The sequence below is a fragment of the Bacillus rossius genome, chromosome 15 (genome assembly GCF_032445375.1).
Source record: "Bacillus rossius redtenbacheri isolate Brsri chromosome 15, Brsri_v3, whole genome shotgun sequence".
NCBI classification, from domain to species: domain Eukaryota; kingdom Metazoa; phylum Arthropoda; class Insecta; order Phasmatodea; family Bacillidae; genus Bacillus; species Bacillus rossius.
The window spans coordinates 497,389-513,579 of record NC_086342.1 but is presented as its reverse complement, the minus strand read 5'-3'; the positions used below and the strand labels follow the sequence as shown (position 1 = coordinate 513,579).

Here is a 16,191-nt window from a genome sequence, read left to right as displayed (position 1 = left end):
TAAACATTTTCTAACTAATGTACTTTTTTTTTTATTTGCAGATCGGTTTGGAGAAGAAATTGAAAGAAGTAAGTATTCTTCAGGTTCCATTTTCATTTGGAGGCAAAGTAGTGGGGTCTTGTTGTAACTATTTATTCACTACAGAAATGAAGCCTTATAAAGAAAATTTAAAATTACACTAACAGTAATGTTGCAACTTAATGCTTAGATTATGATGTTAATCTGCACCTGAATATGCAAAATTCAAACTGTGAAAGCCCCATACAACTGTAATGTTTAAAACTTGGATGCTTCTTGTCAAAGTAGTAATAAAACCTTAAGTTATTTACATACATCAAATGCTGACTTGCAGATTATTTCTTGGGTAACTAACTGTTCAATTCTTACAAAGTTTGACTGTATCCATGAGTACACTCATGTTGCACCAATCTGTGCTGCCGAACCCCGCCGAGAGAGCGAGCTTCTGTAGCGTAATGTACATAAATTGTTCGAAATTTCCTGCTGGCTATGTAACATTTACTCTCTGCTCACTGAAAATAAAATATGGGTCCTTTCTGTAGTTGTGCATGCATCACAACAAATACGTTTGTGAAGGTGGGAAGAGGAGATAGTTACAGGAGCGCAGTAGACAGGGCCGGTGCAAGTTAAATTGGCGCCCTAGGCGAAAAACCTTAATGCCCCCCCTTGGCCGGACACCCCAAAAAAAATTTTCCTTGCCTCAAAATACATCACGTAAGACTAAGATTTTGTCAACAATCAAATGTAAGCAGGCTTTTTTTTTCTATTTTTTTACTTATTACAAATCATAAACAGGTCACCGTGGACTTTAAATAATAACTTCAATCAATATAAACATTCCAAACTGTTACAAAAATCCATTTTCATCTAGTTTCAATAATCGTTAAACATATTCTATCAGCTGTTATGTGTCGTGCTGCGCCGCCCCCAGCTACTTGGCGCCCTGGGCGGTTGCCTAGTTCGCCTGTATGGACGCGCCGGCCCTGGCAGTAGAGAGGGGAAGAATGGTGGCACAGTGACACTGTCGCGAGTGTCGCGGACGCCTGGCGACGGAGCGTATGTGTGCGTGCGTGCAGAGGCGGCGACGGTGCCCAAGAACGCGGTGTGCGTCCCGGAGCTGCGAGTGGTGCAGCTGGTGGAGCGCAGAGACCCGTCGCTGCTGTACTTCCCGTCCTGCACGCGCGTGGAGCGGTGCGGGGGCTGCTGCTCCTCGGAGCTGCTCAGCTGCCAGCCCACGGACTCCGAGCTCGTCAACTACATGGTGCGTGCCTCACTGCCTCGCTACCTCGCGGCACGATCACCGCGCTCGCACCGAGACCACGGCTCGCAAACTCCTCCCTCGTCCGGGAACTAAGCCACGTGTGTTAACACAAATCAATGAGAGAACGAGCTAAATTTCTCTCAGACGGTGCAACAATCAACTCAAAATCGTAAAAAATTATATTTCAATATTATTTCCTTTGTGTACTGGCATTCAGCTTACATTCAAATTAAAAATGTAAAAAATCTTTGCAAAATACACTTACTACATGAAAGAATTATTTCAATAGACATTAACGAAAATACTTTAAAAAGACGTGACAAAAAATTCAAGCACAACCTATTTAACATAAATAACTCGTGCTGATGTTGCAGTTCGATAATAAAACAACACTGCATCACGCTAACTTCTCATTGCTTTGGTGCAGTTCTGAGTGGCGAGTGGCCCTGCCCTTGACCGGACGGGTTTCAGGTGTACGTGTCGTCGCTCGGCAGCTCGGGCAAGTTCAAAGTGAAAGAGAAGATAATCGTCTCTGTGGAGAAGCACCTGGCGTGTCGGTGTGGCTGCACCGTCAAGGAAGAGGTCAGTTCTCAACATCAGACATAACTTTCACAAATATTACACAATGAAGTACCTATTAGCTATTACCCTATGTCAAAGATGCTGTTAGAAGGAAAAAAAATGATATGTCTCAGACCTCAAGTTTACATCAGCCTTGATGAAAACCATTATAATTAAGTCAAGTTGATAAATTATTTAACAAAATTTTTTTGTCTTGATACTTCAGTTTCTATTTGCAGGTTGGGTAACTTTAGCTCTAGAATGTGGATTTATGCTGTGTTGGAAAGAATGTGGTGTTGCACTGATGTTACAGGCTTGTGGCATGATTGGGCTGAAAGTGTGGCTGGCTGACAGTGCTTTTGCATCACGAGTTCTGGGAACCTAGTGCACGGCCTGGCCTTCAACCTTACATTTTTATTACAGATCTGAAATCCTCAGCCCTTCCCTCTCCCCCCTGGCCCAACTTCTCCTCCTTGTGACAACTGGTGAAGGTGCCAGGTCAATTCAGCGCAACACCTGCCAGCAGAGATCCACATTCTAGTGAAAAAATGACCCAACCTGTGCCCAAAAAAAAATAATTTAGTATCAAAAGAAATGCAAGTACGAAAATCAATTAATCACTTTACCAACATGACAATATCATAACTCATATGTAGAGAGGGTGAAAAATAGCATTTATTCTGGTCATTTATAGCATTTAAATATTTACTTGTAGCATTTTTATAGCATTTATTACCAATATTATAGAATTTTATAAGCGCTTCACCAACCACAGGGACATAATTTTTTCTCAGTTTAGATGCTTGGGGTATGTCCCCAGAACCAGGAATGTACTTGTTGATGTATTCCCTTACAGCTGGATACAGGGATATTAGCCTTGAGAAACATTTTCACAGTCTCTTCAATAAATTCCTTTTTCTCAATTTTTGCTTTTTTTTTTATGCAGTGTGGTTGGTAATGTTGCATGGCGTTTCCTGTCATCTTGCTCAGAAAATTGCTTGAGTCTGTCAATGTGACCCGATGTTTTAATATGTTTTTCCGACGTATCCTTTTTCTCCCAGTTGATGCGAAGGTTGCACGGCTTGCACATCAAAATATTCATATCGCTAACATAAAAATGATGCACGCAAATGTACGGAAACAGAATTGGTCCGCCCCATATTATCATAAACACGTAAAAACAATTACTGTATGGTAAAATGTGAGCACTTTATCAAAAATCCGCGCAAACTACACTTTGTTGACAAACAGCGTAAAAACCAACGGTAAAAACAAAGCAAAGGTTTACTGCACCGTATGTGTACTGTAGCACATAAGAGTAAATAAAGTAGCAAATGGCACTACGGAAATACATAGAGAATCGTCAATCGATATATTGAACCACGTAGTACCGTTGCTTACGAGATTCAACGACACTACTCGTACGCAGTAACTTCGATAATTTCATAGAGAGAATATACCGCGGCCATATTTTATCTCTCTCGTATTGTTTGTAAAGTTGTTGACAATGCTGAAAAAAGTGTTGGCAGCAATTCTTTGGCAACATGGTGGCGTGGTTTGTTTCTAGAGTAAATATTAGGGTTTGATTACATGTACGTGAAAAAATAACATTTAAAATGTCAAATTTTCCATGAAAAATTATTGTAAAATGTATTTTTAATGTTAGTTTTGCCCGGCAGAGTGTTTATGAGACGTTTTTAGTGTCAATTCGCAGGAATATGGGATTTTCGCATTTAATCGCAATTAACGAGTCACATTAATTCGCGGCTATATCGTTTTTACGATTTTTCACCCTCTCTACTCATATGTATTTGCTGGTAGCGTCATCTTCCTTGCTTCACATCTTCCCCACCAGGTACCCAAACGTAGCTCAAGTTTTAGGTAAACAGGATGGCTCATTCTTGCCAGATTTTTGGAACAAAGTGGCACTGAGTTGAGATGGTGTTGAACTCTTCATTCCAAAGAAACTGGGTTATAAATTCTGGTACGACCATCCACGGCTTTAAGAAGGTCGCTCAAGCCAAATGCCGAGACGGTTCCTTACTATGTTGTGCATGTGCGTTCATGTGCGTGCGTATGTGTGTCTTGTGCAACGTGCATGTGCGTTCATGTGCGTGCGTATGTGTGTCTTGTGCAACTGTTTCTAATGACCTTGGTGGAGACTAAATATTAAGCCCAAATAAAAAAAAATTCAACTGTACAATCATTCAAATACAGTGCACACAGCTATTCGGCCAATGGAAAACCAAAACACATAGCAACGTGAGCATGGTTCCCTGTTGCACGGTGTGTGCGAGCGTGCGTGCGTGCGTGCGTGCGTGCAGGATTGCAGCAAGCTGCAGCGCTACGAGGAGGACAACTGCCGCTGCTCCTGCATCAACAGGGACGAGGAGAAGAAGTGTCGCTCCCAGAACACCACCAAGCTCTGGGACCCCAGCACCTGCGCATGCACCTGCCGAGAGCTGCGCCAGTGCAGCTCCGGATACTTCTACGACCAGAACACCTGCGCGTGAGTGCGGCCTCACCACGGGGTGTCTGTCTGCATGCGCCTTCAGCAAAGTCACGTTGTCCTCAGTTACTGCTTGTCCTCATTTGTCGTTCCCTCGTTTCGTTTCTTTATCCTCAGTTAATTTCTTCTGCAGAATATCCCACGTAGTGGATGTTTCGACATCTAACCAACCTTTGGTTGTCTTCTGTGTATGTATGTCACAGCGTAAAATCCTGGGTTTTAATGCCCCGTGAAAGCATTTGCCTCATATTTTCAAGTGACTAAACTTTCCAACCAAGTACATGTTAACTATACAATACGTGCTCTGTTCAAAAACCCGGTGAGGAGCAGAACTGTGTGTGCATGTCACAAGCTCTTGGTTCATATACCACCTAAAAGGTTTTAACGTGAACAGAACATGTAATTTAATTCAACTCAAGAGTAGAAAAATATGTTTTAAGTGGCTTGCCTAGTCAGAGGTGTAATTGTGCACGTGATGATAAGTGTGACGCTCGCTAATGCCTTTCAGCATAAGGCTGTGGACTGGCATATACTTAACATTATATGGCAAAGACATGAATATAAAGGAGCATTTCAAGCCCCTTTAGTGCTTTTGAGAATATGTTTAAGATGTTTCATGCCTTGAAATTATTCTGATAACACACCATTTTGCCATTTTCACTGATTTCAGTGTGTTCTTAAATGCTTTTCGTAAACAGATCCCCTTCTGATATATTGTGTGTGTGTGTGTCCAGGTAGTATAGGCCCTTAACATTATTTGAGAAGGTGCATGTAAAGCCAAGCAAGGTGTGGCTGAAGCCACGTGCTTGCACATGCTGGTGGTGATAGCGCCCTCGGAAATACACCAGACGAGGCTTTGTTGGTGGACCACTTGAGTAACTTGGTTCCACGAGGCAAGTCCAACAGTGAACAAGCAACCTGTACTAGAGTGGTCAGATCTGTAACCGCTAACCTGCACGAGTTTATGTAAAGTAGGTTTCCAGCCACTGTTCCAGACTTAGTTACCATGTAACTAAAACATCTGACATCAGCATCTGATCCCGTGTGTCTGGACAACTATAACATTAATGAGACTGTACCTGACGAACAACCATTTTTTTCCAGTAGTAAGGGCAACTAATGGGTCAGCCAAAGGTCTGAAAGTTTGGAGAATTATAAAATTTGAAAAGTTTGGTCGGCGTTCACGAACAGGGCTGTGTTCTGTCTTGGACTCGATCCACGCCCGGACACGGAACGCGTGCGATTCCTTGCGCAGGTGCTCGGAAATGAGGACCAGGCGTCGTCACGTGACGAGCGAGGACTCCCGACTGCTCGGAGGCCCCACCCCCCGGCCGGAGCCCCTGCCCGTGCTGCCCCTGCGCTCCACCGCTCCGGCCCACGACCAAGACACTCGCCCGTAGAGCAAGCCATCGAGCGGTCCAGAACATGACCGATGAACAGAAGCACATCTGTAGCAATGTAACTGCAATCACCATGTATATAACTGTACTTATGATGCCAAACCTAAGCCACTGTAAGACGCAGTGAGGGAAATTTCTGACAGCAAGTTCTAATGTTGTTTAAAAATTAGAAACGTACATACAGAGGAGAGATAAGAGCCTGTTAGTTTCTGCTATGAGTTATATCCTGAAATAATATGAATTATTCACATTGTGCGATGAACCCACCCTAATGTATCAAACATTGTAAAAAAAAAAATTATGTGAACTTGTGTAAATATATTATTTATTTATTCGAAATGTGTAAATTTTTTGAACTAAAAACATTGTAATACTTGTATAACATTTAATTTATTTAAATGAAACTATGCTTCCTGTAAAAGTACACACCCACCACCATAGTGCATCATGCAGGAAGTGAACACAACCAACCAGTGTGTGCACTAGTGTTGCTCCCGAGGCACTCTCTGCCCCCGGAGAGACTGCACCTTCACGGCTCTGGCCAGGTTTTCTCTGAGGTCACGTCTGCAGCACCTCATGATTGGCTCGTCCAAACTCAGGCAGATTCACTGTCACACTATCTGCAAAGACCAAGAAACAGATCAAACCAGATACAATGAGATGTATATGTTTGTCACTTAAGAGCATACTTCAGTAGGTAGCAAACAGTTTTTCTTTAAAATCTAGAGCTGATTAAAAATTTTTATGTTTTTATTTTAACCTTTCATTAAGATAAAATGTAAATATTTGTTTAATACAAAATTATGAAGCTTTAACTTTCACACAAGTTGCAATTTATAAAGGAATTAATTCATATTAGTAGCTAATTCATACAGAAGCTGTACTCATTGAACTAAATGCAATATTATTTACAAATAATTTCATTTATAAACTGTCTGAGCAATTATCTAAAATGACGACATAAGCATAACTAAAAATTTGAATTTTCAAAATTAAAATTTTTGATAGTTTTCTAAATTTTGATGGTCTTTGTGACTTTAGCTTTACATAACTGTTGAATTTTATGGTAACTTGCAATACCATATCTTAAAATAAAACCTATGTTCTATAATTTAAGCATTTTTCAGATTCACTACAGGTAACCAAAAAATCAAGTCTACATCATAAACTGTGTTGGTTAGAGATGTGGAGCTAGGAACACTTTGACTTGCTCGTAAGTATCGGTGATGCAAAAGAGCACAGATGAGTTTGACACAGGGGGCCTTACATTGAGGTAGGGGCATAAATGAAGCAGGCACTTCAATATCACTATGTGAGTACAAAACACCTATCTACCTAGGATATTTTATAACAAATCATATTTCTACACAAGAAGTCATACACAAAAACACTTCAAAAAGACAATTTTAATTCAAGATTACACAGAAAAATGGGAAATTTTGGCAAACAAATAAAAATAGAATACACGCAACAAGAGAAATCTAACATTTAATAAATTAATTGTTGATACAGAAAATGCTTTTCATCATGTAGTAAAAAACTGAAATCCTTTAGTGATTTCGGATAAGATTCTACTGATCAATATCACACAAAATGGATACGTAGGATAAGAAAGACAAAATGAGTCTTTTGTTTCATTAGCACTGACCCTAATAACAACAATAGTTTGCTCATTAATGTTTCTTGAAATTTCCGGGAAAAAACCTTATATATTAATTCAGATCTTATTTAAATTAAATATCCCTCTAAATTTAATTAATTAGTGAACTGTAATCAACATGTAATAACAAGAAAATACATAAATTTATTACTTAAAAAAAAAAAAAAAAAAAAAAAAAAAACCCTATTCTTAGAAAATCCCTGACTGTACTGTAAATCCCTTTTTCTGTGGGAAGCACTCATTCTATGGAGAATTCTCCTCCTGTGGGGAAATACCCTTTCAAGTCCCAGTCGGATATGCAGATTTGCTGAACTTCCAAGTGTTTGATGTTACATGGCTTTCATTTGCACATGCTGAGAACCAAAGTAATTAAATGTAATAAAAAAAATTAACACGTCACGTTACCATGTCGATGACGACCTACATGAATTCACTCCCTATCCAAACCTTCCTATAGAAGTTTTCACTTCAAAAAGCTGGTTTTAACAAAAAAAAATCAGGTTGTTTAGATTTTAAAAACAACCTGGTTTTTTTTCCAACCCTGATACTGACTAACCATACTGTGAGCCTAGTTACGCGAAGCTTCACGTGGGCGTACCTGGAAACAACACGCAGTGTCGCAGAGCACAACGCAACGTTGCCGGCGGGCTCCAGCGAGCGACTGCGGACAAATTAGGAGCCAGCCGGCGAGAGTGTGGAGTGGGAGGCTCGCGGCCTTGACCGCCCGCGGCCGGGCCGGGCTCGATAAACAAGCTCCCTCCCACCCGCCCCACTCTTCCCACACAGCACAGCTCACCACTCACTCGCACTGCTCAACCACTAACGTCTCACTTCATTTGCAGCCACGCAACAATGCACATGTTCGTATTCAACCAGTGTGAGATCAATACAACCAACCATATAAGTAGGGACCAGATAAAATGGATCTTATTTCTAGGCTAATATTGTTTCAAGGAGAATTCATTGTTACTGTTTTTATTTTTCATGAATTCTGTTTATTGATAACTACAGCATGTCATTGAACAAATGACACTTAAATGATTCTGACTTAATATATATTATTACAGTTTCACAATATAATTTTTAATAAGCACGTTAAAATAAATTGGCAACTATTTGTGTGTTTGGAAAATGTACCAACATCATATGTAAAACTGAATCACCAATAATAGTTGCAAGATAAAAATACTAAAAACATTTTTCAATATTTTTAGGATACATTTTGGTACAAATTTCCTGCTAAATAAATTACATCATTTACTTTATTAAAACATCACGTTTTATGATTTGAGTTAATCTGGTTTTTGTGATTTAACTTTTGATTATAAATTTTAATTAATTTCATGATTTTAGTTGCATTTCGGTGCTTTATAGAATATTAACTTGCATTTTGGTGTTATATGGTTAGAGCCAAGATTTTATGATTTTATTTTTGGTCCAATTTATTTTTAAACAGAGGATTATGGTATTATTGTTCTTATAAAAGCTGTATTTAATACTTACTCCAAGAAAGTGGTAAAATTTACATGCTGCAATTTTAGAATAAAATCATTTGCAATAAATTGGTCTTAAACAAATACATTCAGAACAATAAGAATAAATTTGTGAGCATTTTTGGTTCAAAAGAGATTCAATAAGACATGCACAATACAACAAATTAAATTAATATTTCTGATCCATGCACTTTGGAAAATTTTTAGTTCAAAAATAAAGATATTCCTTAAATTTCAAAATTAAAAGATTGCTTATGTGATTTAAATTATGATTTGGTTAAATGCTACTTCATTTCATGCTATAGGTAACTTGCAATATGGTGCAATATGGTGCAATATGGTGCATTAACTTTCATTTCAGTGTTATGCGGTATCTTGACATACTTTTTTACCTGAATTCACCATATAATCAGGAGTCACAAAACAGGAGTCACCGAGGGACTCGAAGGGAGAGATGGTGTTACCATTGAATATATATAATGTATAGAAGTCGCGAGCCCAGGTTAAATTTTCTGTCCGGTTTCTTAGAAGAATTGTTGTAGTTCCAAGCTCCGCCGCTGCGATCGCTTTCATCGCTGGGTATCGGCTGTATACGCCCCTGGTGGTATTTGGCAGAACTAGGTTAACCAGCCCAGTCGTGACATCATCCTTCACCCCCCCCCCCCCCTCGAAAATCCCAGACCAACGATTCAAATTACCCGGCAGGTCTTATCAACATCGTTAGGCGACCTTGAAGAGAAGCTTCCCTTACCGTCGTTTGAGAATGATGAAATCCCAAAAGAAGCTAGCCACGGAAATCACTGAATGATGGGATTCTGTACCCGAGTGAAGTGAAAATTAGCTATTAAAACTTTGTATTGGGCCAATAGTCAGTGTTACGTTCAAAATATGGTTTTATTTTAAAAGTAAAATACTTATTTAAACTATATTTCGCGTTTGTGCAAATTTACTTTTAGATATTGGCAAGGAAAATCAACATACCTTAAACAACCTTCTCTTATTCAACGTTATCTATTAAGTAGTAAAAGGGGTAGATATTATTTTTAAAAATAAAAAAAATTATATAACCCACTAAATCAGTATTGGCAAGATATATATAAATTCAATATTAAAATACGCACATTAAAAATTTTTGTAATTAACTTTTTTCTGTAATAAAAATTCAGGATGATTTTGGTTTAATTGGTTTACGTATATTGCTATATTTTCTAAATCACATAGAAAAGGGAAAACAGTGCATCAGTGAAAATTCAAAAATTTAGTTTAAGTAATACTAGCCATACCAAAAGATCAATATGTGAGATAAGAAATTTGGTAACTGCTCTACATTTCAAATAAAAATGCACTAGTTTCATGAATACTGAAATGTATGCGTAATAAGGCATATTATGTTATTATACTAAGCATGACTATAACTAAAAAAATTACAGTAATTTAAAACGATGGCATTCTTAACATACAATAAGTGCGCGAGTCTTAGTTTATTTTTTAATTGGCTTCTTCGTCAGATGGAAAAGAGTTAAGATTTCATCAAGGAAAAATATATTCTCAAAGTCACTAAACCGGGAGATAGAAAATAAGGTAGGTACTTAATTTTAAATAAAAGTTAAAATAGACTTACGCTAAACCAATTAAAAATAAGTCGTAAAAATATTTTTATTTATTAAATATGTTCTATACTTGACAGTTCTTTGTGTATAATTCTTCAAAAATATTTGAAATTTAATACATATTTTCTTAAAATGGTAGAATATCAGCAATACCCGGAAATTACGTGAGCAAAGCCACGGGTTATTAGATACACTTTTATTATAAAATAAAAACAATTATGCATTTGTAGTTCACGAATGTGATATTTTGTTTATTGCTTCACAACATTCATTTGCCAGTCTCAAATTTCATTGTACCACTTGTCAGAAATGTCACCAAAAATGAGAGATAGTTTTTTTTTGACGAATTTCAATTACGAGGAAACCTTTCGCAAGACTTTTTTCTTCGCAGTAGTCACTGGGACACCATTAATTTAAATCCACTAAGATAATAAAATTGTATGTATAATGATTTGTTTTTGTATATTTATATAACTTTCCAACCAATTTTTAATGATTTTCATGTGAATAAAAACTTGTAAAGCAATTTAATTAACTGTGTCATAATACTTCTGATTAGATGGAAATACAAACTTTTCATCAGTAATATACGATGATAAAAATATTTATTATTGTAAAATAATATTCACTGTTCAAATGCAAATTTAAATAGATTATTCATACATGTTTCCTGCTAATTAATGGTTTAAAATAATAATTTTTTAATATAAAATCATTTTTCTCTTGTGTTAAAATGGGTTGCTAAAATGAGGAATTATAAATATGTCACTTACTAAGTCCGTGCACAGATTTACACAAAACAGCAATGTAAATAATCTTTTTTGGTAGTTTCTAATTTTGTGCCCTGGATAACATGAATTTGGTTTAATTCATACCAAAGTGAATTTTTTGAACAACTTAAATTGATGTCATAAACAAATATTTATTTTATATTAAAAATCCACAAACAGTTTTTAAAATATAATATTTATCACGCCAGATGGAATAATAAACAAAAAATAGCTCTTATATGTTGTCTGTGTTTAAAGAATTGTATTATATTTCATGGAAATAATATTTACCTTTCGGTTATTAAAAGAAAATATATTTGTATTCAAAATACTTGCGCATCGTTTTTACGAGCATAAAGGCCGGGATACATTCGCAATAGCACGCAAACAGCACACAGATAGCACACACGCACAGAGATAGCACAGAGCTTGATGCTACATTCACGCACAACACAACACAAAATAATACCGGAAGCATTCAAAAAAGTTTTTTAAATGTAAAACTCCCGTTCACAATTTTGGTCACTGAAGTTGGCATACGTGACGTTTGTTTAGATTCGTGTGTTGTTATTGTGGTACGGTTTTCGTTAAACCCAGAAATATTTTAAATATTTCAAAGTTTACGTACAAAACACAATGAGCATTCAAAAATATATATCACTGTTTATTTCAAATCCGGCTTCTTTAACACATTCAGACACAGACTTCCAAGCATTTAATTTAGCTTCTTCATTTTTGTATCCTGCGGATCCCCTGTCATACAAAATATTTTTACTTTCTATTACAGCTATCAAAAAGCTATCAAATGTGCCTTCCATTTTTATGTTATCGCGTGTTTGAAAACAATAACAAACTACTCAAGTCAAGAGCACCAATACTTTCGTGACAATTGTTCTTTTATAAGCCCACTCGAGTAGTACTTAAACTGTTTGCTGATTGGCTACCATCATGGTCGCGCACAGAAAATAACCTAAAAGTTAAAAGTTAATGAACTTTCTGTGCGCCGATCCTGTGCTATTTTTCTGTGCGCGTGCTATTTGCCAATGTGGCAGCTCATATCTAATAGTGTATGTTGAACTTCTGTGCGTCTGTGCTGTTTGCTTGCTATTGCGAATGTAGCCCGGGCTTAACTTGTGTATCTAACCTCAAAGCAAGGAATATAAAGAGTGGGAACTCAATGCTATAACAAACACTCTTATTTTCTTTGGAGATCCGGGAAATGTGCTTTATTTATAAGCAAATTAACATAGTAAATCGTTAACTTTTCAGATCTATGTTGGCAAAATTGATTTTTTTTTGTGGTCATTCGCTACTGGGAATATTCACCATATAACGTTTAAGATTATTTATTTTGAATAACGAAACAACCAAAACATTATGTAAAAATGCTTCATCTTATGTTAAAAAAATTATAAACTGCATAGCCACAAAGTATGACATCATACCATTAGTTTCTGTTACTAATAACAACACGTGCACGCGTTTGAACAGTCATCGCAGCCATAGTTGTTTCATAGCTACCAAAATCATTCAACGTTGTCAAGAATTATTCCAAATTATGTTTTGCCATTTTACTCAATGCGCCACTCCGTTAACACAACATTTTATAAATTCTGAACCACGAATGTCAGTGGGAATGTACACTATACTGTACATTCCAATCTGATACGCTTTAAGAAATTTCTGTAGTTTTCTTATTATTAAAACTTAATTTTTGATGTTGGCATCTTTTAACCGCACTTTTTTTTTTTTTTTTTCGGTGGCCGTACTCCTCCAATTCAGTTGCGCCCGCCGATATCTAAGCGCTCGGATTTCAACAAAAGGCACCGCCTCTCGATAGAGTGAAACAGAGAATTACGCGCACGACCTTGAAAAAAGCGACGCTACAGCGCTCTGGCGTGGAAGCTGGTAACTACGAGTACCCTCTTGTGGAAAGAAGAGCTGTCTAGCGGCGGAGCTAACAACTACCTCAGTTTTGGATCCGAAAATTGGAATAATAAATCCTATCCCCTCGCGACTTCTATAAGTTATATATATTCAATGGTGTTACTGAGGGGCCAGAGCTAGAGAGGTTCTGGGGAGCGTGAGATCCTGCCCAAGCTGGAGGGAGATGAACGACTGGTTGAAGGACATTTGGCAGGGGAGAATTGTTGAGGGACGCAAAGGTAATGAAACATGCCTAGAGTGGAGAAAAAAGAAAAGGGAGTGAAGAAGCTAGGAAAAATAGTGAAATTGCAAGGAGGAAATCATTGCTGACATCCAGAAGCAAGTTCGAAGTAACAACATACCTAACAGAAAAAACTGAGAGAAAATGTTAGTGGAGCCACAGTGAGAGACAAGCTCCCAAGCTTCGACAAGCAAAGTAAACAATATTCTCATTACAACGCCCCTGGAAGGGGATATATATCCTAGTTTTTGAAGAGACAAGGGAGACGGATTGCAATGTGCCCAGAGACGACACCGCCACTATGAGAAAGAAGCAGCGAAGCTCTGTCTCAGCCACGACGCCCCGGCGACAGACAGATGACATCATGAGGGTAAGACCTGTCAGCAGGAGCCACAGCCGAAGAGTTGACATGACATCACCGAGCCCGAGGGTCTTGGGTTCGAGTCAAGTATTGGTGAGTGAATACTCACTCAGTGAGTATATTTGAGCCAATGAGTAAATACCACGTGAGAGTAAGGTGACATGATGTAGGCTTTTGGACATACGCCATTGCTTAGCACATGTATGTCTGCAGAAGAAAACTCTAAAAAAAACACAAATGACAAAAAACACAAATTAAGCAAAAATTGCTGTTGTCAGGATTTAACGCCACACAATATTCAACAACAGGAATATGGTCAACAAACAAGGAAAAAACAAAGAAAAATGGACTAACAGAACGAAAAAAAAAACCCACAAATGATGACAGCACAAAAAATATTGAACCGAAAAAATTCAGCACAACAGTCAAAACGAGACAAAAACACGACCAAACGAAAAGACGAAACAAACACAACAGTTTTCTAAAACAGAAATAAGCGACATTTCGGGAACTGCTATCTGCTCCCGTCCTCAGGCAGATAGCAGTTCCTGAAACGTCGCTTGTTTCTGTTTTAGAAAACTGTTGTGTTTGTTTCGTCTTTTCGTTTGGTCGTGTTTTTGTCTCGTTTTGACTGTTGTACTGAATTTTTTCGGTTCAATATTTTTTGTGCTGTCATCATTTGTGGGGGTTTTTTCGTTTCTCTTTTTGTTTTTTGTTTTTTTTGGAAAACTATTGTGTTTGTTTCGTCTTTTCGTTTTGCAGTTTTTTTTGTCTCGTTTCAACTGTTTGTTGAATTTTTTTGGGTTCGGAATTTTTGTGCTGTCATCATTTGTGGGTTTTTTTTCCGTTCTGTTAGTCCATTTTTCTTTGTTTTTTCCTTGTTTGTTGACCATATTCCTGTTGTGGAATATTGTGTGCCGTTAAATCCTGACAACAGCAATTTTTGCTTAATTTGTGTTTTTTTGTAGTTTTCTTCTGCAGACATACATGTGCTAAGCAATGGCGTATGTCCAAAAGCCTACATCAAGTCATGCACTCCCATTGCACAAATCTTTCAAAGAGAGTAAGGTGGTAGCGAAGAGAGGCATGAGGACATACATTATTAGTGTGAATCCCCGGACAAGTGAGCAACACTCGCTCAGAGAGTGCAAGTAATATGATGAGTGAATCCAAGCAGAAGGATTGATGACAGCACAAGGGTCTTTCTTGGACATGACAAACTACGGAGTTTCCTGTTCTCACGATAATGATGAACAACAGAGGAGAGGGAACGGAGGCCATGATGAGATTGTCTGAAGACGATTGTGTGATGTATGAGATGGTGGGGGAAGGGATACACCTGCAAGGGGATCTGAGCAGGCTGGAATGAACAGAGAAGAATGAGATGTCACTGAATATTGAAAAAGACAAAGGCATTTAGAGTCATGAGGAATGTAACAATGGACATTTAATGATGGAAGGCAGGGGGGAGGGGTGACCATGCAAAATAACCTGGGCTGGGCAGAACAGGTTCAGTGGGTGGTGAGTAAGGGATTCTTGGCAGGACCCTGCAAGGAGCAGGGTAATTGAAATTACATACTCCACATTGGAGTATGTGATTGTGATTTGGGACCCCTACCTAGTGACTGAGGTAAAGTAGTAGGAGAAGGGAAGGGCAAGAGAGTGAAATGCACAGTCCGGTTCTTTGTTCCTTATTGCGTATTGAGTTCTATTTCAAAATAATATATTAAAATAAATTAAATTTTTTGTTTATGATGCAAAGCTGATTTTGAAAATATTTATAAAACTTTTAGCCAGAATGTTCCATAGTAGCAATTGTTCTGAGTAAAATATACAGCTGTATATTTAAGTAAAAATATAGAATAAAGTAAGCAGTTAAATGTGTTTGTTGTGCACAACTATACCAAAAACAAAATATATTTAATTATGAAATTAAGATTGATAAAAATTTGATATAAACTAGATAAGCAATAAGGAACAAGTGAAAAATTATCTATGTGGAGTATCTACAATGAACCATTTAAAGCCAAGGGCAATAACCCAATTGCAAGTTGAGTACAAAATATAATTACGTACAAGTGTGTACGAACATAGCTTACCTATAGACTTTGCTAGTTTTTCGTAGTTTTTTCTTCTATAACTAATTTATATCTTTCAGTGCTCATTTATTAGTAACAAACAATTCCAACACTATTTATATAAATAACAACAATCTAGGCACCAAAGATATTGTGCTAACCATAAACTCAACTTCCCATAGAAAAGTAAATGATGATAGACCCAAGATCTGTAAACCTTGTGATACACCAATGAAAATAACGAACCACGCCATATAAAAAAATATTTGCCATTAAAATCCGAAATTCCATCTTTCCGTCACT

The 16,191-nt window shown here is 37.5% G+C and overlaps 2 protein-coding genes across 3 annotated transcripts in view; one reads left to right on the top strand and one right to left on the bottom strand.

Moving 5' to 3' along the window:
- Positions 1-6,123, top strand: part of LOC134539205 (balbiani ring protein 3-like) — an 18,692-nt gene extending 12,569 nt beyond the window's left edge. Inside the window, exons 3-7 of the mRNA XM_063380987.1 lie at positions 42-68; positions 1,095-1,279; positions 1,751-1,861; positions 4,165-4,349; positions 5,605-6,123. Coding sequence (XP_063237057.1) covers positions 42-68; positions 1,095-1,279; positions 1,751-1,861; positions 4,165-4,349; positions 5,605-5,749 — 653 coding nt within the window. The 3' untranslated portion in view covers positions 5,750-6,123. The remainder of the gene's footprint in view (positions 1-41; positions 69-1,094; positions 1,280-1,750; positions 1,862-4,164; positions 4,350-5,604) is intronic.
- The window catches only part of LOC134539206 (uncharacterized), a 22,896-nt gene extending 6,705 nt beyond the window's left edge, over positions 1-16,191 (bottom strand). Inside the window, exons 1-2 of one of the 2 annotated variants that reach the window (XM_063380988.1) lie at positions 15,910-16,191; positions 6,221-6,369 (exon numbers count right to left, since the gene is read on the bottom strand). The gene's annotated coding sequence lies outside the window, so the exon portion shown is untranslated. Of the gene's footprint in view, positions 1-6,220; positions 6,370-8,007; positions 8,089-15,909 lie in introns of those variants that run through there. The other variant, XM_063380989.1, reaches the window with a different exon arrangement.